The sequence below is a fragment of the Myodes glareolus genome, chromosome 14, assembly GCF_982192425.1.
Source record: "Myodes glareolus chromosome 14, mMyoGla1.1, whole genome shotgun sequence".
In the NCBI taxonomy this organism is placed as follows: Eukaryota; Metazoa; Chordata; class Mammalia; order Rodentia; family Cricetidae; genus Myodes; species Myodes glareolus.
In genome coordinates this window covers 77127012-77152379 of record NC_142039.1, presented here as the reverse complement: position 1 = coordinate 77152379, position 25368 = coordinate 77127012, and the positions used below count along the sequence as shown (strand labels likewise).

At 46.4% G+C, this 25368-nt stretch overlaps 1 protein-coding gene across 8 annotated transcripts in view; it reads right to left on the bottom strand.

Annotated features, from left to right (window-relative positions):
• Positions 1-25368, bottom strand: part of Aopep (aminopeptidase O (putative)) — a 272203-nt gene that overhangs the window by 93974 nt on the left and 152861 nt on the right. For 7 of the 8 annotated variants that reach the window (XR_015734915.1, XR_015734916.1, XM_087896652.1 and 4 more), the window contains 2 exons: positions 7009-7111; positions 6449-6556 (listed from right to left, as the gene is read on the bottom strand). Coding sequence is in view for 5 of the 8 variants with exons in the window: in XM_087896652.1 (XP_087752778.1) it covers positions 6449-6556; positions 7009-7111 (211 nt within the window). In the remaining 3 variants the exon portion in view is untranslated. Of the gene's footprint in view, positions 1-2808; positions 2984-6448; positions 6557-7008; positions 7112-25368 lie in introns of all 8 variants that reach the window. The other variant, XR_015005257.2, reaches the window with a different exon arrangement.

Below are 25368 nucleotides of genomic sequence, written 5' to 3'. Positions count from 1 at the left end.
TTGAGGTTAGCCATGTGAATCCCTGCTTTACAGAAAGTACAGTACTCATGTGAAATTCACAGAAACAAATATATTTAACAAGTTAAAAAGTGCTCTTTCGGGTGAAAGTCCAAGTGAGCACACACTACTGGAGCAGGGGACGGGGAGGAGCAGTCCAGACCTGAGCAGCACAGCATACTGGACGGCAAAGGGAGAGAGACTGCATGGCAGGGTGCTCCTTTTCCATCACCACACTGCGTCCAGCCATTGCCGCATGAGCAAAGCCAGCCCAGCCTGTGGGCTTAGTGGGGGCCCGTCTGTCCAGAGGGGAGGGCTCCTCAATAAAGGAGCTACTGAAAGATTTTCCTCATACCACTGTGACTGAAACTCTGACACAGACAACTTAATAGAGCAGAGATTACTTGGGCTCACAATTTTAGAGGCCTGTTACTGCATGGTGGCTGGAAGGGCTCCAACAGTGGTGGCCTGTTCACATGGTACAGAGGAGGAGGCAGGAAGCAGGGGCTGGACCCAGAAGAGCTACGGTATGTAAGGCCCACTCCTCTCTGGAGCCTACTTCTGACAGCCAGGCCCTGCCTCATAAGGGTCCCACAATCCCTGAGAGCATTGAAAGCATCGCCACCACTTGGAGATCAAGAGTTCAAGCACACAAACCTGGGAATGGATGCAGGGACATGGCGGTGGGAGGTGGGAGGTGGGAGGTGGGAGGTGGGAGGCCTGGACTGTTTGCTGCCCAGTCCTAACCCTGGACATAGAGAAAAACCATGCAAGCACTTCACATCTACTGGGCCTTGCTTGAGGGTCTTAAAGTCATTATTTTTATTATTTTAAAGGTTACTGGAACTAAGGAAATAGGCTAGCAGTATTCAGATATTATTTTAAAAAATATTTTGTAAAATGTTGCATTAGAAATTTATTATGATCTAGCTAAAAGATCACTTTGTAAATCACTATATTAGTGGATCACTACTTATTGACAAGATTTTTGGTTTTCAATTCTTAAAAAATCCAAGAACTATAACTATGCAATTATAACTCTAATTATAACTTCTTACTAATTTCAGCCCATTATGTCTGTATAGTACCTGCAAACTTACCTCCTATTTTCCTAGTAATTTATGCTCAATTATGTGGCGCAGGGGGAGGGGAGAATGACATTAACTTAATAACAAGGGGGAAGAATTTAATTGCTTGAGAAGCAGGAAATTCAGAGTTAACCTTAATTCTACCCTTTCACATTTTCAAGTTACAACTGGCTTCATAGTCCCTCCCCTTTTGATAGGACTGTAAGCACAGGGATCTGGAATTCTGGGTGGATCTTGGTAATGAGGTAATGAAGAAGGTCCCTGTGAAAACCTCCCCTCCTCCTTTTTATTTTAAGAAAGATGGTGTCCTGCCTCCTAGGAGGTTACCATTCTGGAGCATCTGTCGATTCCTGCCTCCAAGCTTAGATTGGCAGGCAGCTCAGCAGCTAGCTTGAGATCATACAGATCAAACAAGATGTCCCCTGAGATTTATGATGTGGTTTCTACACTGTCTTGTGCTCTACCCTATTGGAGACACTTGTTTCTTATGTGAAGCCTCTAAAGTGTCTGTGACCAGAATGGGCTCAGTTGGTTCCTCTTACTCCCCCCCTTAGAGAACCAGATATAACCGCACGGCACTGGCTTTCCTGCTTCCTCTTTAGGCTGCCATGGCCCTGTCCAACCACTGCCTGCAAAGCTGGAATGAAGTGTTCCTCAGGAAGATGTGTTCCCTCACCATCTCCTCCCTTCTCTCTGGTGTGCTCAAGAGTTCTGAGAAGAAAGTCGGGCATTGACTGGACAAAGAGCGCTTCTGACAACACCAGAGGATGGGGGAGGGGGGGGGGGAGGGGGGGATGATGTGTAGCCTTTGTGGTGTGACCAAACAAATGAAAACCAAAGGGAAAAGCAAAGGTACTGTTTCCCAGCAAGCCAGGGAGTGCAGTCTTGGAGGCTACACTGTAGCTCCTACTTTCCTGATACATTGTATGCTAATCAGATCAGTCCCAGACCACATGTTTTAACACCTAACAACACTAAATTGGCCATTACAAGTGTTAAAAACAAACTCCAACTCTGTCCAGTGGTTAATCTGGCAATTAATTTTTAGATCTGGTGAAAGCATTCACTAAAATGTAGGTGTATGTAGACTCTACCAGATCAACTGCTTCTAGATTAAGGATGACACAGGATTAGCGGTTCTATGAGGAGTTTTAGGAATAAGCACAGTGGTCATGGCCTGGAAGGAAGAAAAGACAACAATATGGGACTAAGAAGTAAGCCTGCGGGTGCTGGTCACTGTGATCCTGGAAAGAGGACATCAGGACTGGCCGGAAGGTAAACAATACTGAAATACTGCATAGGGGGTAGAGCTTAAAGGGGAGGGGAAGTCAAGTGAAAAATAACTGGGTATCGGGTAAGTGAAGACACAATCCACACAATTCATACAAATTAACTAGGTATTGGGGTAAATGAAGACACAATCCACACAAATTATTTAACTAGGTATTGGGTAAGTGAAGGCACAATCCACACAATTCATACAAATTATTTTAATTAAAAAAAAGAAAGCATGCCCAACAGCTTCCAAATAAGGACAGGGAGACAGCTTCCTGGCATAGACTTCAAAGAGAGGAATTAAGCAAAGGACATATGATTCTGCTAGTTTCTAGGTGACAAGCTGCACCTCCCCCACGCTCAGGCTTAGAAGCTGGGGAGTTGGGGAACTATCCAAATCCCCAAAATTCTCAAATACCTACACATCTGCAAAGAGACAGGGATTTACCTTTCTTCTTTCCTAGCCATTGGAGGGCCTGGAGAATTTGCTGGAGAGATGCAGAAATGTGGGAAACAAACCACTGAGGGCAGCTAGGTGAGCTGTGAGCACCTCTGAAGTCCCCAGATGCCATCCTGATCTGGAAGAGCAACCGAGACACTACAGGTACAACAGACATGAGAACCTAGGGAGGGACGGGTAGCAACATTTCAGAAGCAGGGAAGTCAAATTCAGTGTAACTGCTGCAGCTCTAGGCCACATCCCCACCCATAATATCTACCTGTCAGACGGTAGCTTATAGGGGCTGGAAAAACAAGTCTAAGGTTAGCTGGGAAAGAAGTCAAAAATAATATTCCAGCACACACGAGACTAAGTAAAAGGTCAGGACAGTGCTACCCATGCCGAGAGGGAAGTGTCAGTGAGAATGAGCACAAACCATGTGAAGAGAGAAGCTAAAAGAAAAAGAACTCAGCTCTGAAGAAAACATAACCCAAGGAGCAGAGAACAAATGTCTCACACCAGGAAAGCAAATGAAAACCAGCAACAATAACCAAAAAATGAAAGGTCAAAGATGACAAGATAACAAAAAGAAAAGAGATTCTAATCCCAGGAAAGAAAACTAAGGACCATAATAACACCATTTCAGGAACAATAATCTTTTTAAAAAACAAAGCAAACAGCACTAATGAAAATGACGTCAAGTGCGAAGGATGCAGTTTAATCGGGTGACTGCTTGTCAGTCATAAACCCTGTGACCAGGTATGGTGATGTTGCATACCTGCAATTCCAGCCCCATTAGGAGTCTTAGACCAGCCTGAGTTAACTGTCTCAAAAGAAAAAGAAAAAAAAAGGCTATTTAATAATAAAGAGCTGCTTGAGAGAAAAATGGGATAAAGAATAGGAGGAGGAAAGTAATGATCTAATAATGTATGTACCCCAGAAAGAAGCCATAACAGAGAACACAGAATCTTAAAAGGGGAAAAGAATGAGACCAAAGATGAGTTGAAGTCAAGCGTGGTAAAGCAGGCCTGTATTTCTAGGAGGCTGAGGCAGGAAGAGTACAAATTCAAAGCTAGCCTGGGCTACACAGCAAGCTCTTTTCTCAAAACACAAGACAAAGCAAAGCATACTTTCTCAGGCAGTAATACCTATGCCTTTAATCCTCACACTCAGGAGGCAGTCTGAACTACAGAATGAGTTCCAGGACAGCCAGGGCGACACAGAGAGACCCTGTTTTGAAAAACCAACCAACCACAAAACAAAATGAAAACAAAGCATACTTAAGATAATTTGTCCTTTAGAATAGAATCTAAGACTTTAAAAGTACAGAGCTTTCCAGGGAGGAGTAATGGAGGATCGTGCACACCAGGGCAAGCAAGATGGCTCAGCAGAGAAGAAGTTCACTGTTGAGCCTTAGACTCAAGTTTAATACCCTAAACCTACATAGTAGAAGGAGAGAACAGACTCCACCAGAGTTCACTGCACTCCACACCTGTACCAGGGCACACCCAAACACATAATACTCCCTCTCCCCTCAGAGTAAAACAATTCTTTGAAATAATCATGCAGACGCATTCCCTTTCAGTTAAATCACTGAATTCAAAGGTAAAAATTTCTTCTGCCATCTACATGATATAAACAGGGAAACACAGGCAACTTTTGAAAGTTTCACAGCAATGATGAATCAAGAAGGCAGCTGAACAATATCTATCCAGTTCCAAGGAATAAATACGTGACCCAGGAATATGTAAACCTAGCTATTTTGTGATTTAAACACAGACAGGAGACATGCATTCCCAAGCAGGAAAAACTCTGAAACCACACAGACTGGGAAGCTGCAACTTGAACATCAATTTGATAATGAAATTGAGCCAACAAAGAGCTGAATCAAAATAAAATATTCATGAGTCTAGAAGCATGGGTAAGTGGTGGCAAATACTAAATCCTTTATGTTGGCAAAGCAAACCTTAGCAAGTAACAGTAACAGCTAAAAATGTGAGGATTGGGGAGATAACAGAAGCACAGAGCTGCTTATTTCCTCTTTAAAAACAAACAAACCAAAACATCGATTCTGCTTTTGGCTTTTAAACAGGTCTCATTCTGACTTTGGCCAACCTGGAACTCGCTCTGTAGCCAGGCTGGACGGAGACTAAGGGACTACAGCAGTGCACCTCCTCTTCCCCAGGAACAAGCACGATGGGAAATCGCATCTGCAGCAATGCGTCTCACCAGAATCACCTAGCAAAAGCTTTCTCTCACACTATAATGAACTCAGAATGCTCATTTCTGTTTCCTTTCCCACTAAAGTTGGGTGAATGAAATCTTAAAACACATACGGGCCAGGAGGCAGGACAAACAGAGAGAGTCAAGGCTAGCCTGTACTACAGAATAATACCTTGTCTCAAAAAGCAAACAAAGCAAAATAAAATAAGATAAAGCAGAAGCCAACAAAAGTTGACAAGCACACAGGGAATCAGTGAGAAAGGAAAGGCAGGCAATCCTGCAGAACAGTGCAGGGTTCTAGAGATCCTGATCAAAGACTGAGAAGCCATGTCAGTCGGCAAAGCACAGCCACGTAGGCTTGAGGACCTGAGTTCAGATCTCCAGCACCCATGTAACAAGCCTGTGTAGAAGATGGAATGCTGCAGATACATGCCTGTTGCTGGGACAGAAAAGTGAGTGGGGCCCCACCGCACCAAGCTGTACAGTACAATGGCAAATTTTATTTTACATATACTTATAAAATCTGAGCAAAATGTATATTTTCAAAAGGCATGCAGGCCCCTGAGCTGGCTAGGTGATGGCACTTGGTACTTGAGCCTTATGACTTAAGTTCAATCCTGAGACCCACATGGTCAACCACATAGGTTGCTCTCTGACCTAAACATATATACACATACACCATACACACACGCACGCTCTCTCCCCCCCCCCCGCTCTCTCTCTCTCTCTCTCTCTCTCTCTCTCTCTCACACACACACACACACACACACACACACACACACACAAAATAAAACAATGAAAGAATGCTATTCAACAGAGTAAAATGGCAAAACCACTTAAGTCAAAGGGTTTTTTGGGGCATTGTTTTGGTGTGTGGGGGTGTGTGTGTACGTGTGCGCAAATGTGATAGTGTCTGGTGTCCTCCTTTAACACAATCACCTTTCTGCCCTGGAGATGGGTTTCTGTCTCTGGAGTGTGGGTTTCATTTTTCTCTGCTGGACTTACGGCCAGCAGGTCCCAGTGATTCCCCTGCCTCAGTGCTATGTTACAAATGTGCATGAGATCAGAGTGCTGCGTGGGTGCTGGGAACTGCACATAAGTGCTCTGAGCTGCTGGCCAGGGCGAGTCTGAGGTGGCAGCATCGGAAGGAGACAACTTGTCCGGATGACTCCAGCAGGACTGTTTGGTTTCATAAGCTCACTCAGTCTGCAACTACTTCCATGGTGGCAAACAGCTGGAGGCTACAACAGGTCCCTATGCTGGCAGGAGCTCACCTTCCCCAAGCATCCATCCTTCGAGTCCACATCAATAACCTACTTCTCCCCATAAATATAACTGTAAATCCTACACTTTCCAGTAATCTAATGCCCATATGCTTCAGCCTCCCCGCTGTGTGCAGTGAGTTCACCGGGATCCCATGCATTACCTGCGAAAGGATCAACTGCCCATGAAACAGGTGTACAAATTTTCTTAAAAACGAAAAATAAGTTTCCTCTCCAAGTGCTCTGGCTAGGAATCGGAGAAGGAAGTAGCCCTGGGAGAAAAAAGAAGAAAGATAGACAATAAGCCGGCTTCAGGGGTCATAGCAGAACTGCTTACTTTAGTGTAATGCACAGGTGCATCCGGGACACGCTGCCTTCTCTGGCTCAGGGGAGTGGGCCTGAAATGCAGAGTGGACATCATCGCCACCCCCGCTTGGACTCTACAGGAGAGGAGAGGCCCAGAGCTTTCTCACACCAGGTCGGGGTGCCACCTGTTTTAGTCTCTCCTTGTCTGCAGCAGGGAACTGGGCTTCCTCAGGCTGAGCCTTCTGAACACAGCCTTTGTAGAGGCTTTTAGAGTGCTGACCTGTGAGTACCCAGTCTGGGCTCTCTGAGATGCCATTACAGAGGTGAAGATCCTTTTTCCTGCCCCAGCCATGTTCCTCATCCTGTTCAGTTCTGTGGTCATCTGTAACAAATGACCACAGCCATAAGGCATACTTACCTTTAAGTAATGAACCTGCATAAAGCCCTTCTCTGGGTTGAGTCCATGCTTGACAAAGGATGCGCCTGAGGAGCTCACATGGCCAGTGTCCTCTCTGTTGGGTCTAGAACGACACAGTGGTCACGTGTCTACGTACAGTGCTTTCATGCCCAACTGGACCGTCACCTCTCATTTCTTACTTTCAAGCTTGTGCGGCTGTGCCTTCCTTCAGGTCAGTAATTACAGGTATAATTGAAAACAGTTTACATTTCAAATGTACACACTCAGCGAGAAGGATTTACACTCAGTCTGGCAAACTGAGGCTGGTTATTGGCAAGATTTTAAGGCACCTTATCCAAGATGAAAGCCTGCCAGTCCCTCCAGGAATCTTAAGCTCCAATATGAATTATTTATCAGTGCAAACCCTTTCTTGATGAGGAAGCTGGGCTGGGAAGTGCAGTGGCAAAGTAGCTCACTTGGTAAAGTGTGTGTGTGTGTGTGTGTGTGCGCGCGCGTGCGCGCGCTTGTTAAATGTAGAGAGCCCTAAAGTGCTCATCTCAAGAGCTACATTTAATAACTAAGTATCCTTTAGGACACATTTGCATCCTAAATCCACTTGAGAAACACACACACAAAAAAGCACAGGATAGGTCCGAAGAAGCTCTTGTTTTGGGGACTGGTGGGGACATTCGTGATGATAGACTCATTTCATACATGAGGTCTGTACCCAGGGTGTGATGTTTTGCTCTGGGCTTGTGGTGTCATGTAAAATAAACCAGTGTCTCATTATCCAGCAGGGTATGTTCTATCACATGCTCAACTTTAAGGCTTCTCCTCCTCCTCCTTTTCCTTTAACTTCCCTTTCCTGAAATGTACTAGATCCTCTGAGGCTCTTCACACAGAAGAGCAAACAGAGTGACAGAAGAAATGTGTAGCTTTCTGGGCCTCCTGGACAAAGGCTGCAGAATGTGTTAGTGCCAGGCAAGGGAAGAAATAAAAGGTGGAGGAGCAGAGCGTCAGGACAGCGTTCTGAGAAAGGCGGTCAGTTATCAACTTTTCTTTGTCTTCTTCTGTGACTGCTGAGGTCAGTTTCACTATGCTGGCTCTGGCTGGCCCAGGACCCACCTGTGGACAGGGCTGACTCTCCCACCTCCTGGGGCTGCTCAGGGTGACGCACCACCACACCTGATTTCAACTGTCTTGCTGTTATCCACTGCTCACTAAAAGGTTGCAGAAGCTTTCCAAGCATCAATTTATTAACTAGTAAAACGGAAGTAAATTCTACTCACATTTTTAGGTCCTAGGCAGCCCCCACAAAATGGTGATGAATATAAATAATTACTCCTTTAATATAGTAAGATATTGTAACTGTATTACAAAAAGAATCCCTTAGTAAGTCTTAGTGGAATATCCCAGAACATAGCTCTAGCAGACACAAGGCTCTGAATTAGCAGGTCCCTGAAGCAAAGGCATTTAAGAAGGAACAGCCCTGGGATCTGACTTCAGAGTCTGAAGTTGTCTCCTGCATCCCCGGTTGACTTTCACGAATACACTCTAGAGTCACCCACCCCTTTTGTCTTCATGAGTTCTCTGACATGCCCAGCTCCAGCGGTGAGGCTGCTGAAGGGGAGGAGACAGTGAAGCACACCTCTGTTCACAGGCTGGCTTCCAGCCCCGGTTTCCAACAGGACCTTCAGTGGCTGTTTTCCCTTTTGCCTAAAGATGTTCTTCTGTAAAACCCTCTCTCACAATCTCTTCTTCTCTCCTCTCCAAATGAACAACTGTTTAGGCAGATCTTTTGTGTTGACAGCAGCCCTACCAGGTACACAAGTCCTCAGAGATTTCTGGTACAGTGCACATAGAGTTAGGGCAAACAGGGCACAGGCAAGTTCTGCATGACTCAGGAGGAGGTTTTCATGAGAAAAGACTTTCCATCAGCAGAGACCATAGGCTTCTGTCTCTGGATACCCACCATGTGTTCACAGAGACAGCTCTATGCAGCTACAACACAGAAAAAGCAGGCACCACACTAGTCTGTTCCTCACGATCACACAGAGGAAACTCACGCCCTCCAGGATAACTGGCCTCTGGCTACCAATGAGAGATTTCTGAGATGACCACAGACCGTTTCCACGTGACTAAGAGCTTCCTGGAGTACTCTAGCAAAGATGTGTGCACTTCACTGCATGTGTTTCATTTCAATTTAAAGTTAAGGAAAACCTGAGCATTCAGATGAATGCCTGAAACTCCAGTATCTTGAGGCTGTGGTAGAAAGAGAGAAAGTTTGAGGCCAGCCAGAACACAAAGTGATATTTTATTTCAACAAAAATCAAATAAATGAAATCCTAAAAAGGAAAAAAAAGTTAAAAAAAAAGAATATGCAAATAAAAACAGTCCCCACCTTTCCGCCCAGATCAGGGCACACCAGTGTAGAAAGGTGCCAGCTCCCGTGTGCACAAACACAGCTCCCCCCACCCACGCCAGATCAGGGCACACCAATGTAGAAAGGTGTCAGCTCCTGTGTGCACAAACACAGTCCCCCCAGATCAGGGCACACCAGTGTAGAAAAGTGTCGGCTCCTGTGTGCACAAACACAGCCCCCCCCATCAGGGCACACCAGTGTAGAAAGGTGCCAGCTCCCGTGTGCACAAACACAGCTCCCCCCCCCCCCCCCGGCCAGATCAGGGCACACCAATGTAGAAAGGTGTCAGCTCCCGTGTGCACAAACACAGCTCCCCACCCCGGCCAGATCAGGGCACACCAATGTAGAAAGGTGTCTGCTCCCGTGTGCACAAACACAGCCCCCCCCCCCCGATCAGGGCACACCAGTGTAGAAAGGTGTCTGCTCCTGTGTGTACAAACACAGCACCTCCTCCCCGATCAGGGCACACCAGTGTAGAAAGGTGTCTGCTCCTGTGTGTACAAACACAGCACCCCCTCCCTGATCAGGGCACACCAGTGTAGAAAGGTGTCTGCTCCTGTGGGCACAAACACAGGACTGGGACACAGGGCGAGGGCAGTGGCTGGGGTGGGGCTGGGTTGAAGCCTTTGCTTCTCTTATAGCAGAAAGCAGTGACTACTACCATATACTTCCACCCACTCTTCTCATCATAGAGATGACAGAAGGAAGTGAACCACTTGTCACTATGAGGCAGCAAGTCAGTGCACCCAGAGACTAGATGGAAATAAACCAAGGTAAATCTTCTTCAGTGGCGTAATTCAGCCCCACGGTAGCCCAGATTACCTGCCCTTCTGGCTGCTTCTTGTGTGAAAGGCATAAGCACCGTGTGTTGAGGTCAGCTCTCCTTTACCCACACCCAGACTCACACGTGATGGAAGGGAAGCAGGAGCAATGCTACCAGCAACACGGCCTGGGTAAGGGCCAGGGTGTCGGTGCCGTTCACCCCGCCATGCTCTTCTGCAGCGTGTCCTTCTCCCCTCCAAGAACCCGTTGGGAAAAGGCTGTGATGATGCCCATTAAGAGCTGAAGAAGTAGGGGCCTACAGAAGAACTCAAAGCTGACTGGTAGCTGATCAGAACCCAGGCAGTCTGTATGTCAGGGCTTCCTTGAGAGATAGGCTCCCACCTAACTGTGCAAAATCCTCCGAAGAGAACAAGAGAACAACCATTTTCCCTCCTGGAAGATTTGCTTCCTCACTGCAAGTCTATGATGAAGTTCACATAAGTAAAATCACTGCATAAAAGCAAATTGTAGTCACGCTACAGTCAGAAGACTCCAGCATTTACTCCTCGCCTGACGTGTGTGGAATGTGGGTGATCAAGTTACCAAGGTCGTCTGGGATCAAATGCTCTTGGTTTCTGTTGTACCTGGCACCAGGTACAGCAATGGAGGTGAATATGACCTTTCTTGCCTCAACCCCAACTCTCCTGCATTCTCACAGAAGCCATCATTTCCTGAATGACAGTGGTATCTGACACCCAGGAAAGCCATTAGGAGAGGTCTGGTCCCTCTAGGCTATAACCAGGGGTGAAAGCTGGGCAGCTGCCTCTGTGAGGTGCTCAGACAGCGAGGTGTCTGGTTCTGTCTGCCCCGAGCAGCTCATACAGATTATCTGCCAGAATGCTTCTTGTGTTTGTGGGCAACAGCTACCAGCGGCCTCTATATGTTGTAATGAAGGTTTCTGTCCTGCCCATCCCGAAATAATCACACAGAAGCCATATTATTTGTAAATACTGTTTGGCCAATAGCTTAAGCATATTTCTGGTTAACTCATATCTTAAATTAACCCATCTCCATTAATCTGTGTATCACCACGAGGCTGTGGCTTACTGGGTAAAGTCCCAGTGTCTGCCTCTGGTGTCAGGCTCCATGGCTTCTCCTCACTCTGCCTTCTTTTTCTAAGCATTCAGTTTAGTTTTCCCTGTCTACCCCTGTTCTGCCTTGCTATAGGCCCACAAAGCAGCTTCTTTATTAACCAATGGTATTCACAGCATACAGAGGGGAATCCCACATCATCTGTATTCTTATCGGTCCTTTCTACTTGTCAAACACAACCACCCCAACAAGGAGCAGAGCTTCATTTATACCCTAACAACGAGGAAGTAAAACTCTGTCCAAGTAGAAACTGGCCTCAAGGTCCCATCTGAATTCCACCGTTGAAAACCCACAGGGGATATACATGCAGGTTAAGATTTGGCCATGAACATTGCCCCTGGCATGCGAAGCCCCAGGAAGCACGGCTCTCTCATTAGCCTCTAGCCTCTGGGGGCAAACACGCAGACAGGAATCTACACATCTGCTAATACACCAACACGACACACACCACACACACACACACACACACACACACACACACACACACACACACACAGAGCAGAGGGACAACAGTGACTCTGGCTGAAATCTCAGTGGGCTGCAGGATCCAGGACTGCTGAGCAAGAGTTCCTCCTGGCTTTATTAAGTGCGTAGGAAGTCACTCCTGTTATGAGGACACATTCTGATCCACACCCAGAGAACATCGGTTAGAACCTCCTCAGACAAGCCAAATCTCAGAAAGGCATGGCTGCCACTATGCACTGGTAGTGGGGACATAGGAAACTTCATTAAATCTAAAATTCTTCCAAAAAAATAAAAACAGGGCTGGAAAGATTGTTCAGTTGGTAAAGTACCTGCCTTGCATGCATGAGGACCTGAGTTCAAGCCTTAGAACTCACATTAAAGGGAGAAAAAAATCTAAATGTGGTGGTATTTGCTTATAATCCCAGTGCTGGGGAAGTAAGCAAAGTTGGATCCCTGGATTCCCCAACCTGGCTAGACTGGGGGTAGCTTTATTCACCACTTTTTTTTTAATGCTGTACAAAACAGTCTTCCATTTTTGTTCTTTGCCTCCTTCAACTATAATTTAAAAATTTTGCTTTGTTACTATTGTGTGTGAGAGAGAGAAAGGGGGGAGGAAGGGGGAGAGAGTGCCATATCATACTTGGACCATCATACCACCATATTTATCTGACCCTTGTTTATGGGGGGGCTAGGAGCAGGGCTTGAACTCGGCAGCACACAGAGCTCTGTATGAGCTGAGGAAGGATGGCCTCAGGCAGGCTCAAGGACGAGCTCATGGCCGGTAGGTGGAAGCAGCAGAGGAACGTTTCCCTGTGGTGAGGGCAGCTCATCGTCAGCATGAGGTGGGTAATGGAGTCGGGGTGGGGGGTACACCTCATTTTCAGCCTGACACACACCAGGATGCACAGCAGGACAAGGGGCTGGAAGCCAAGCTGGAGTTCTCAGTCCTTTTGGCAACTGCACCCGACTATGATCAACGTCTCACGCTGTCCACAAACATCAAGTGTTGACAACCTTGCCACAACACCGCCAGGGAAAGAGAAACTGCCTAAACACACAAGGATTGACGAATGCTCAGTGCTAGTAGCAAAGCATATTGTAGCATATGCACAGCTTTCAAAGGGGCTGTGAGCATTGATAACTGGGAAAATAGCCAGGATTACATCCAGAGGAAATGAGGAAGACACACTGTGCTTTTGCCATACAGGAGTGACAGCTTTCACCCCAACGACCCCTGCAGATATTCTGACCACCCAACACCAGAAATGGCTCCTGGGTCTCATCCAGGCTCAAGGTCATCCAGGGTCTCTTGCCCTAATTTCATTTTCGATCTCCTCCTTAGACCATCACTGGTTAACTCAACTGGCACCCAGGATTGTTATGCAAGTAAAGAATGTTCCCTGATTTCCAGAGATCTTTAAAGAATTTTAGATTCACAAAATTTATCATTTAAAAAATTTGTAGTCCCTGCTGGGTATGATGGCTTGTACCTGCAATCCCATTACAAGAGAAGCTGAGGAAGGGGAATGTTGTGAAGCTGAGGCCATCATGGGCTACAGAATGAGTTCCATGCCACGTGGACAACACAGTGGAATCCTGTCTCAGAAACAAAAACTAGGAGCTAGGGAGATGGCTCAGCAGTGAGGAACATGCATGAACTCACGAGGACTGGAGTTCACATTCTAGCCGCCACGTAACAAGTCTGGCCTCCAGGCATATTTGTAATCCCAGCTCTGAGGAGAACTGAGGCAGGGGGATTACTGGGACATGTTGACTTCCAGCCTAGCTGAGAAAATCAGAAAACATGAGTTTCAGGTGTAAGGACATATTCTGTCCTTAAAGAAATATGTGGGGAGCAATAAAGGACAAGCAATAGCTTCTTCTGGCCTCTATACCCATGCACCTGTACCCCACACATACAATACAGTAAATAATAAGGAATGAATAAATAAATGAAACTTAAAACAAAAGCTGTACTGAGTAGCTTTCAGTGTGTTCACATAGTAGCACAGCCATCAGCAGTATATAACTCTGAAGCATTCTTTATTACTCTAGAAAGAAACTCCAGAATCACTGACAACTCCTTTGATATCATTAGTCTATGGATCTCTGTAGATTTGGTTAGACAGTTCACATAAATGGACTCATAAGCAGGTAGTTTTCATGTCTGGCTTCTTTCATAGCATTCTGTTTTAAAGGATCATGTGACATGCAGGTGTCCACACCTCATTCCTTCTTACTGCTGATTAATGAGCCATTTCATGAATCTAACACAGTTTATCTAACTGTATCCTGATTGACACTTGGATTGCCTTTGTTTTAGCTACTACTGATGAGAGCAGAAGGAAGATAGTTTTCCAGCAGCAAGGCTGAGGCTCTGAAAACGGACAGTCCTGTCTTGGTCAGAGACCAGGAAGTTTAGGGGTGCTAGTTACTAGTATCATTTTGTGTTTTTATCTTTCTTTGCACAGCTACCTGGAAGCTGCATCATCAGTTATTTCATTGGTTCTGAACGTGCATGTCAAACTCTAGTCCAGACACCCGGATATAGACACCTTATGGGGACTATGGTCCAGCCAGCTAGACTGACCACCCCAGCTCCCATTAGCACACTAAGTCATTACCAACTGCAAGACAAGAGCTCTCAGTACCACCAATGTGGATGCACTCCATCCCCATGGGTAACTCTGAGTGCTTTCTTTCTGCAACAAAACCTTCCCTTGAGCATTCTTCTACAATATCAGTTTACGAAATTCATTTTTCCAGCTGATCAAAGGACCCAGAAACTTCTGTACCTAGTAGATGCCTAGCACTTCCCCTCTGAGCTCCCTTGAGACAGTCTTCACTGCACCAACAGACCAAGCCTCACTTCACTATAAACAGTGCTTCTGTAAAAAGGTTCAGATTCTAAGATTCCCAGGAATGTGGGCCTTTGGGTACCTCTGTGGAAGAATATGTTCAGCTGAGGTGTGAAGACTTGCCCACTGTGTGTGGTACCATTTCCAGGCTGGGATGCTGATCTATAGGAGGGAATCAAGCAGCCGTGGTCATCACTTTCTGATTTCAGATTGTAGATACGATGTAGCCAGGTACTTCCAGACTGGGAATATGATGTAGCCAGGTACTTCCAGACTGAGGATATGATATAGCCAGGTACTTCCAGACTGGGGATACAATGTAGCCAGGTACTTCCAGACTGGGGATGTGATATAGCCAGGTACTTCCAGATTGAGGATATGATATAGCCAGGTACTTCCAGATTGGGAATATGATAAAGCCAGGTATTTCCAGTTCCTGCCATTTTAACTTGCTGGCCATGATGAACTATACTCAAGTTCTGAGTTAGAACAGACCCATTCTACCTTAAATTGCTGTTGTCAAGAGTATTCTGCTGCTGTATGGTGTTGACTCACACCTTCAATCCCAGCACACATGAAGCAGAGGCAGACAAATCTACGAGTTTGAAGCCAGCCTGGTTTACAGAGCATGTTTCAGGACAGCCAGGGCTACACACACAGCACACACAGAATCTGTCTCAAAAAAAAAAAAAAAGAAAGAAAGGAAGGAAGGAAGGAAGGAAGGAAGGAAGGAAGGAAGGAAAAAGGGAAGAAGAAAGAAAGAGTACTTTATCAGAGCATCAAGGAAGGAAACTAGCACAGCTGTCATAAACATTTGTATACAGCTTCCGCCTATAAAACTTATGGTTTTGTTTCTCTTAGGTTTACGCCCAAGAGAGAACTGCAGGGTCACACAGAGCTGTTTCCCCTCCTTAGGAGCTGCCCTGTCATCTTCACAGTGGGGATTTCAGTTCTCCACATCCTCAGGACTCCTTGTTGTCCTGTCTGTCTTGTACAGACGTCTTGAATGATATTGCCTTGTGGTGCTGACTTGATTTCTCTGATGGCTTAATAACAGCAAGCATCTTTTGTGTGATTTGCCAGTTGAATATACTCTTTGGAGAAATGTGTATTCAGACTATTCCTCCATTTTTCAGTTGGGCTGGGTTTTTTCCTTTAATACTCAGTTGCATGTTTTCATCCTCTTATCAAGCGTGTGATTTGTCAATACTGTCTCCTCCTCCTCTGCTAGCTGAGAACTGAGCCAGGGTCATGTGCACACCAGGCAAACTCTTTACCATGAGCTGCAGCCCAGGCCTGGGTGGTTCTAACTTTCCTGATACAGTCCTTTAAAACAAGTTTTCAATCTTGATAAGTTCAGTTTATCAGTTTTCTTTCTTTTGATTGCTTTCGTTTTAGTTATCCTATCTAAGTAACTACTGCTTAGTTCAAGATCATGACACTTATAATTGCATTTTTCCTGTTAATTTTGTAGCTTTAGTGCTTCCTATTGTTTGTGGGTTTCAATCCTTTGCATGTGGACAGGCATTGCCAGGGTACCACTCCCGGAAAACACTGGTGTCTCCTCCAGAGTATGTTCTGAGTACTCTTGTCAAATGCCAATCAACCATCACCCAAAGGTCTCTAGTGCTACAGGTCTGTCTCTTGACAGTACCATAAAGTCTTCATTATGCATCTTTATAGAAAGCTTTGAAACCGAGAAGCGTAAATTCTAGAACTTTATTATTTCTCTTCAAAATTAGTCTGGTTCTCCAGGGTCCCATGTACTTCCGCATGAATTTTAAGATCAGATTGTTTCTATTGACAAGGAGACAGCAGAGATTTTGAGATTTTGATGCTGCAGCCACAGGTCAGGTAAGTGCAGGCAGCTCAGCTCTTCTGAGACATTTCCTAGACGAGGCATTCCCACATATTCTGGCCTCTCACTCCTCCCACAGCACTCTACAGTTTCTGATTCTCATGGGCTGTATTTGTCAAATTCAGTCCTAAATATACTTCTTTGATGTTATTATAAATGATTTATTTTCTTACCTTATCTCCAGACTGCTCGCAATTAATGCATGTAAACAACCAAGTTTTGGCCCTGCATCTTACCTCCTGCTAGGGTGATTTGCTCATTTGCTCTAAGACTTTAGGGATGATTCCTTAGGATTTCCTCTGTAGAGGATGGCATCATATAAAATACTAAGTTTTACTTCTTTCCTGCATTTCCAGCCTGGCCTCTTACTGATTTCCGTGCCTCATTGCCCTGGCTGGCACCCTGGGCACATTGATGACTCCAAGTCCAGCCCTCCTTTTGTCTCTTTTTACTCTCTAGTCATTGGCTTGAAAGGGCAGAGAACCTATGAGACTAGATGCTCGCACAGGGCAGCCTGTCTTCTGCCATGTCTTTGCAGCAGCCTGGGAGAATACTTGTACAGCTTCTGTTGGCCATTTCTGGATCAAAATACTGACTCAAAGGTCGGAAATGGGGCATGGGGAGTAAGCATGTACTTTGTGAGACCAAGTCAGCCTAGAAGGTCACGAGAAACTGGTTGGATAAGAACTCTTCTAAACAGCTGAGAATGGACAAGAATACAATGTGTGTCATGCCTGCTCTGATCAGCAGCAGGGTGCAAGATCATCGTGATGGGTCAATAAAGAGCAAACCACTGCAGACTGATGTGGTGATATGAACAGCTTTTGGGAATACTTCATAGGCTAACAGTGTCATAGTGAGTCAGTAAGACATAGGCAGCCATATGCATATACACTTAAAAATTTTACTTCCTAAACATTCATGGAAAACACTAACAGTGGTTATCTTACTCTAAAGATTTGACTATTATGAACTTTCAAAATTAAATATTTTACTTTTTGAGCTTATAATTTAATGATATCATTACCCACTTTCCTTCTTCTCTCTACAGCCTCCCACATAATCCCTTTCCTGTTCTCTTTCAAACTCATGCAGAAGTGCACCAATGGGCAGAAGGTCTGAGACTGGCGGGCACAGGGCAGGGCTCCTAAGACAGATGCAGACACCTTCAGAAAGGCACAGGCCAAAGCTGCAGTCAGAGGCTCAGGCAAGTTCTTGAAAGCCTCAGAGACAGAAACTCTTTTCTTCTCAGGAGCCTGGTAAGATTAGGAGTATAAGCCAGAGAGCTTCATGGAGCTGAGCAGAGGGGACACCAGGGTGGCCTTCTTGAGAAGCCAGAACAGCACAGGCTCTGGGAAGGAAGGGGTTCCCATGAGTCTCAAAAGTGCTGCCAATTTCATTTTTATCTCAGGACATTAGTTTGAACATCTTTGTTCAAATTTCAGATTTCCCACTTCAATCCTGTCATTTTTACTTTGTAACCAGGCATTCTCACACTCAAGAAAACAGATGCTCTCTTAAGTCTTAGGGAATTTTATTTTTTTTTACATTTTCAGGCAGCTCTGCTGACCAGGAGTCAAAGGAAGGACTTCTAGGCTCAGGACAGAGGAGCACAGCAGCACCCCTTGTGTGCCCCCGGGGAGGGGAAGGCAGAGGCAGAAGGGCACATCCTCTGCACTTGCCACATTTAGCAACAATGTACCAGGTGCTATGGCCAAGCAGGATGATGGCATTTAACATGCACTAAACATTAACATGGACTTAAGAAACCGTCACTGTTTGTCTCATGTCAACCACACTGGTAGTTCCCTAGGAGTCCACTGTTCTACATGTTTTAAATGATTGAATGTATTTACTACATTTCCCCCTCATACCCACGTCTATGACAGAAACTGAACAGTGTGATTAACCTGCTATATGCCTTAAACTGAAGCTTAGCGTGGTAAGCCGTCCCCAAGGCTACAGAGCAGACACAAGTGGCAAGACAAGACTCACACCCAGGAAATCTTGATCCAGCCTTTCTGAAACCCTATGCCACCATACTGGGTTAAGACCCAAAGACTTGACAAACTCTGGAGCGGAGCTCAGGCCTCCATTCTCAGATGGCATCATTCCACATGAGTCAGGATCAGCCACATCCTGGCCAAGATTGGCAGCTGTTACCTTTCACTCTCTTAGAAGTCTGAGCAAACATCATGAAGTCTGGGAATTCAAGCAGCCCCTTTAAAGGATCAGTCATTGCATGAGATCAGGGAAAGCATTACAGTGCACGACTGAAGTCTTCTTTGAAGCTGGGTTGACATTTCTGTCTGCTCTGAAGAGTGCTAAGTTAGGGACTCACTCAACCAGAGCCCTAGGCCAATGACTCTAAGTTCAGCATTCATTCCTGAAATGTCCACCTAATCCCATCTGGCCTCTAGACGCTATTTCTTTGATCATGTGTTATCCCAAAGTCTGGGTAATCTCCCCCAAACTCCATTTTTATTATGCCATTTTTAGAACTTAAGATAGCTCAGCAGTATAGAGACTGTCCAGGGATGTCTGACTTTGGTATTTGAAGAGTCGTTGCTTAGCCTGACTTCACCAGGCCACTTCAGCCTTCCAGATTCCCTCATCAAACTATCCCCTCTATCTATCCAGACAGTACATCCTCTTAGAAATGGCCATTCCACACCTGGAATCTCCTCTCCCCATCTCCCAGCATTCTCAACATTTCCTGTCCTGCCATCCCAGCTCAACTTGTGCAGGCTTCCTGTGGCCCTTCCACACCTTCCAGGAAAGAGCACTCAGCTCTTACAACTCTTGAGGACACAATCTAGCATTTATTTATTCTCTTGCAATATTTATTTAGTTCACCAGATAAGTTACAAAGGCCCTAGGGACAGAAGTTCTATCTACAGCATTCATTTCTTCAACATGTGTGGAGCAGCCACTCACTCAGCTCCATGCACTAAAGGGACGTAAGCCAGACATGGGCCTGGGCTGCAAAGGACAGATCAACAGAGAAAGATGGGTGGAAACCACAGATAACCTCCCTTTGGATGTCAGAAATGATGACACATTCTCTGCATACAGGTAATTATCAAATAACATGTAAGATCGTGCACAGTCATCACAAGAGGCTATGAGAGGAAGAGAGGAGGGACACTGGTTTATCTTAGGGTAAGGATCATACTTATTTGGAAAGCAAGAGTATCCATGCTGAGTCATAATGATGTGAAATTATGCAGCGAGGAAAGGGCATTCTAAATAGAGGCAGCATGGAAAATGGCAGGGATGTAGGACAGGACAGTTGGCTGGGCAGATGGCAGAGGCTGCGTGCGGGTGGAGCTGTGTGCCCCACGTGTGTATGCTGAAGCCTTAGCACCCAGTACTGAGAACGGGACTGTATTCAGAGACTAGAACTTCAAGGTGGTTGGAGTGTAGCTATCAGTGTGAGTCCTGCTTTCACTGAGGTCCTCTATAGGAGAAGAGATTTGAACAATTCAGAGAAAGGACAGGGTCACATACATGCAGACAAAACATCACAAGAACACAGGCAAGGCAGGGAGAAGGGCTTCAGGAGAAACAAACCTGTCAATGCTTGTAGCTTAGAATTTGGGGTGCCACTGTTAAAAAAAACAACAACAAAAAAACAAAACAAAAAAAAAAACCAACTGTCTGCTTCAGGTGTCTCAGCCTGGCATGAGCTGACTCACACAGAATGATCTGTGAGATACCTCAGGACAGCAAGTGAGGAGACTGGGAACAGAGCTGGTGTCCTGTGGGTCTCACATGTGAAGAGCTTTTCCTGGTGGTGAGAGGACGCTTGGAGGATCCTAAGGGAGGAGATGGCAGAGTCGTGCAGCATTGTAAAGAGAGCTCTCAGTGGCATTGGCACAGGGCAGGGGATGGCACAAAGGAAAAATGCTTGCATAGCGTGGATAAGGCTCTGCCTTTGAACTCAGCACTACCGATGGAGGGGGCAGGCAGGCAGGCAGGCGGAGGCAGGGTAGAGATATAACAACAATTCACGGGCTGTGGGTTGGGTCACACAGATGAAAACGTTCTAAACACAGAGAGTGGACTCAAGGGAAAAGGAGAGTCTACTGATAGAATACTTGTGAGGGAAAATGGGCATGTGCTAGGGGGTGGGTCCCAGGAGAGGCGGGAAGTAGGGAGCTCCCAGCAGTCATGGAATTGAGTTCTGCTCTAAGAGGTAGGCAGACACAGGTGGGATGGCACAGCTTGTGCGTGTGACCTAAGGGAGCCAGGAGGTGATGTCAGTGGATAGCTCAGCATTCACCTCGGAGCTAACAGACTGAGACAGGTGTGCTGGCAACGGAGCCAGAGGAGCCTCCATTTTGACAGGGGAGTACTTCTGTAGTTTTCAAACATCTTTGCCCCACCAGTCCCTCAATTATTCCATGACACTACAGCAAAAACATGGGCACTCGAGCCCATTCCCAGAAATATCTCGGAAAATCTCTCTCTCTCTGAAGAACACAAGTACAGGGACAGAACACCAGGTCCTCTACTCTGATGGAGACAATTCCAGGGGCGACTCTGACTACCTCCAGGGCAACCCGTCTTTGAGTTAGCCTGAGATCTCAGCACCTTGGTTTAGACTCCTCCTCTAACTTCTATTTTCTCTTCCATTTTTCCTTCCTGGGAAAACTTTCTAATAAGCCTGGCATAAATCTAATATCTGAGTCTTCACGTGGTAAAAACAGGAATGACACACACCTTTAATCCCAGAACTTGGAAAGCAGAGGCAGGCAGATCTCTGTGAGTTCAAGGCCAGCCCAATCTACTGAGTGAGTTCCAGGAGGGCCAATGCTACACTGAGAAATCCTGTTTCGAAAGCAAACAAACAAACAAACACCACTGGGAATAGAGTCCCCTGAAGAATATCAGAGACGGAACAGGAAACAACTCTGATAAGACTAAAAAGGACGTGGGGCAGGGATGGGGACTGGCCACAGCAGGAAGAGGCCGTGCTCCTGGCCTGAAAGTCAGGGAACAGAGGCTCCTAGAACTCAGCCATGGTGCCGGGGAAGCCAGGGGGGCAAAGGAAGGGCACGAACTGAAAGACAGCTACAGAGGCTGGTGTAGTCCAGACACAGGATTAGGGCACATTTTCTCTATTCCTGTAAGAGCAGTGTGCAGACTTCCGAGAACTGGATGCTCCTGGGGTGGGGGGTGATTAGAGGAGGCGGCAGCATGCACAGGTGAATGCTGCACTGGCAGAAAGGTTAAAGCGGGGCGGGGGGAGAGAAAGGAAGGAGGTGTGCTATGTGGGCAACTGAAGACAGAGGCAACTGAGCCAGGTGCTTGTGGGGAGGGCTCCAATGGGCTCACATGGGGCAGGGGACCTTAAAACAATGAGCTTTTGCAGTTTGTCTGCCCAAACAAGCATAACAGAGACCTGCTGCTTTAATCACCTATAATCCTAGCACTTGGAGAACTTAAGTCCCAGGAAGAATGCAGCAGGTCTCAGGCAGTAGCTACATGGTGAGTACCAGGCCAGTTAGGGCAGGGCAGTTCATCAATGACAACTTTTATTTAAAATCATCCAGGACACATACCTCCAGGTCTATCTTCGAGGGTATTTCCAGAGAGGTTTAATGAGGAGAGAAGACCCACCCTGAATGTGAGCACCGAGTGCCAGAACGAATAAAAAGGGGATGGTGAAAGAGAGCTGAGAGTCAGCATCTTCTTCTGCTTCCGATCAGGTTCACCAGCACGGCTTTCCATGGGAAACTCATACAAGCCCTTCCTTCCTTCAGTTCATTTTCTTGGGTATCTTGTCTTAGCAATAAGAAAAGAAACCAATACACAGGAAACCAAAACACAATACCAACAGTGAGATCTCAAACAAAACAGTCTCAGCCAGGGTTTCTGTTCCTGAGATAAAACACCATACCAAAAGCAGCCTGGGGAGGAAAGGCTTTATTTCGCCTCATAGTCTGTAGTCCATCATTCAAGGAAGTTGGGGCAGGAACTCCAGGCAAGAACCTGGGTATAGAAGCCACGGGGCAGTGATGTTTACTGGCTTGCTTCTCTTGGTTTGCTTGGCCTGCTTTTTTACACACCCCAGGTGTGGCACCAAGACACAGTGGGCTGGGCCCTCCCATATCAATCACTAATTATGAAAATGCAGCCAGGTGCTGTGGTGCATGTTTTTAATATCAGCACCTAAGAAGAAGAGGCAGACAGAACTCTGTGAAGTCAAGGCCCAGCCTAGTCTACATATCAAGTTCTATGACCGTCAGGGCCACACACAGACTCTATCTCAAAAACAAAAACAGACAAAAAAGAAAATGTTTTACAGGCTTGGTTATAGGCAGTCTTATGAAGGCATTTTGTCAACTTCCCTCTTTCCCAAATGTCTCTAGCTTGTGTTAAGTTGACATAAAACTAGCCAGTACACAAACAAAGCAAAATTTAAATCCAGGTAAATTTACTAGGTACTGTGTTAAAATGTAAGGCTAAGGCTGGCTTTAGTCTCAGTAATTAAATGCCCTTCATGGTAAGCAGCAAGACTACCCAGTTTATACTCCCCATACAAAGGGGCTTCAGTGTGGGCCTCAGCAAAACTGAAGGTGTCTGGATTACTGTTCTCACCTGCAACACCACTGTTATCCCTACAGGAGCCCTTCAGAGGATGTACTGTCCTCTCCGACAAGATGAATGTGCCCAGTCCACATTCTAAAGCAATGACAACTTTCTTCCCCCATTCATGCCTGGATCTCCCTCCTCTTCTTCCCTGGGGGCCTCGGGGCCACAGCTCTTCTGTGGTTAGTCAAGACACATTCAACTAGTACATGAAAGTAGACAGGCTGATGTATGGGCTTGGGAGGCCAGGGCAGATGTGGGCCTGGAGCTGCTGTACAGTCAGGAAACAGAGAGCAAGCCTGTTCAGTTTTCCCAGAGCATCAGGAAGCAAGAGAGGGAGGGAGAATGAGGCTGGCCTGGAATCGATGATGGGAACGAAGAGAAGCTACTGATGGGGAGGAAGAGTGTCTTCTAGCCCAAGCCAAACTGCAGGAGCGGAGCTCAGAAGGGCTGTCCTGTCACAGACCAGGCAGGCCTCACATTCCTGGAGATCTGTCTGCCTCTGCCTACTGAGTGCTGGGATTAAAGGCACTACCACCACACGGCTTAAAATATAATCTTAGAGCAAATTTTATGCATCTTCTTTTTTCCATGTCAGTAAATTGTGATTTCCTGAACCCCTCTTATGGAGAACTCCAGGAGTAAGTGGAACCCAATAATGCAATTCCTCTGTCTCACTGCACGGCAGCTGACGACCGCTCTCTGTGTCTATGTGCAGCGGGTCCCTCACTGCACGGCAGCTGACGACCGCTCTCTGTGTCTATCTGCCCCAGGGCCTTCAATGGCACTGTTTTCAGTCAGCCTAAATTCTGGCTGAGACAATTTCTGGATGTTAAGACAGAGGAAAGTAAATAAAAGCCACAATAAGCCCTTCTAGCTCAAACACCCAAAATGCTCCCCAAGTCGTCTCACTACGGAAAGGACTTCACTACCACAGCTGCACAGAGGACAGGGGTGAGAAGTGGCTTCCGAGGATGCAGGACAGCTCATTTAACAGCTGGAGACATAATTTTGTCAAGTTGATATTGATGTCCTTCCACACACCAAAGGACCACCCCATGCAGAGACAGTAGAGAGGCTCTTAATTTGAGAAACAGTCTGGGGGCGAAGGATTTACAGTTTAGACCTCTTGCAAGATCCCCACATGGCCTCCGCAGTGACGCTTTCTGAGCGAGCGAGCATGACCAGGTCTGCTTGGGCATTGCTCTTCACACCCGTCCACCACACCATCTTTCACACACCTAAAGGTCATGCTTCCCCGCGGCACCCAACGCTAGCTGCGCTCACCTTCTTCACTTTCTCCTATGACCTGGGTTATTTCCCAGGATCCTTTGCTGTATTATCTGACTTTTGAAGAATGTTCTTCCCTACAAGCTCTACTGGCCACCTATCTACTCAATATCTCAAAGTCAGCATATGCAAAACCAGAATCTTTATTTAACACCTGTCCTTCCATTTAAATAAATCTCATCACCACACCATCTGCCCGAAGCTCCAGTCACTCTGGGTCCTCCCACTGCCCTTGGCCTTCAATGAGAATCTCCAGTTGTGTCGAAGACATACATCCAAGGGGTCACCGCTCTACCAGGACCCTCCCTCTGCACACCTATGCTCTCTGTTCTCTGCCTGCAGCCCTTTCTACACAGGAAACACCAGCCAGCTCGGGATGCTTGCGTGCCGAGACTAGCTAGCTTCTGGAGAACACGATGCAAAGCCTCTCCTGACTCATGGCTCTGTCATTTCTGGTCCCAAGACTCTGCCCAGCCTGAAAGCCTTTGTGCTCCTCACTCTGCCAAGCTGAGCACACACCCAGATCAGTCTCGATGCCCTCCGGTTAGTTCCCGTTGTATTACAGCTTACCATCTCCAGCAGGCCTGGACATGTGACACTGTCCCTGCTAAGTGGAAGCTCTTTGAGAGCAGGCACCAAGTCCACTCTGCAGGAGCAGCCAGGCTGGCTGAGGGAACAGATACAGGCACAGTGGCCTTCGGCTGAATGACAGGGCTCTGACTCCTGGCTGGCTATGTTTTACCATGGCTCTGGTTGTCTTTCCTAAACAAGGGATGGGTCATCCCAGGAGGCCACAGTTAGTGTGCAGGCATGGTGCCTGCCATGGAAAGGGCAGCATGCACCAAAACACCGGCAAGTCTTGCTCCCTTAGGCTTGGTCTGTTTCTGCTCTGGGTTTTCCCTCCCAGAGTGATTTAGGTTCAATGCACAGGAGGTAGGATGGGGAGGGGGTTTATTTAGAAAGAGGGGGGCTATTTA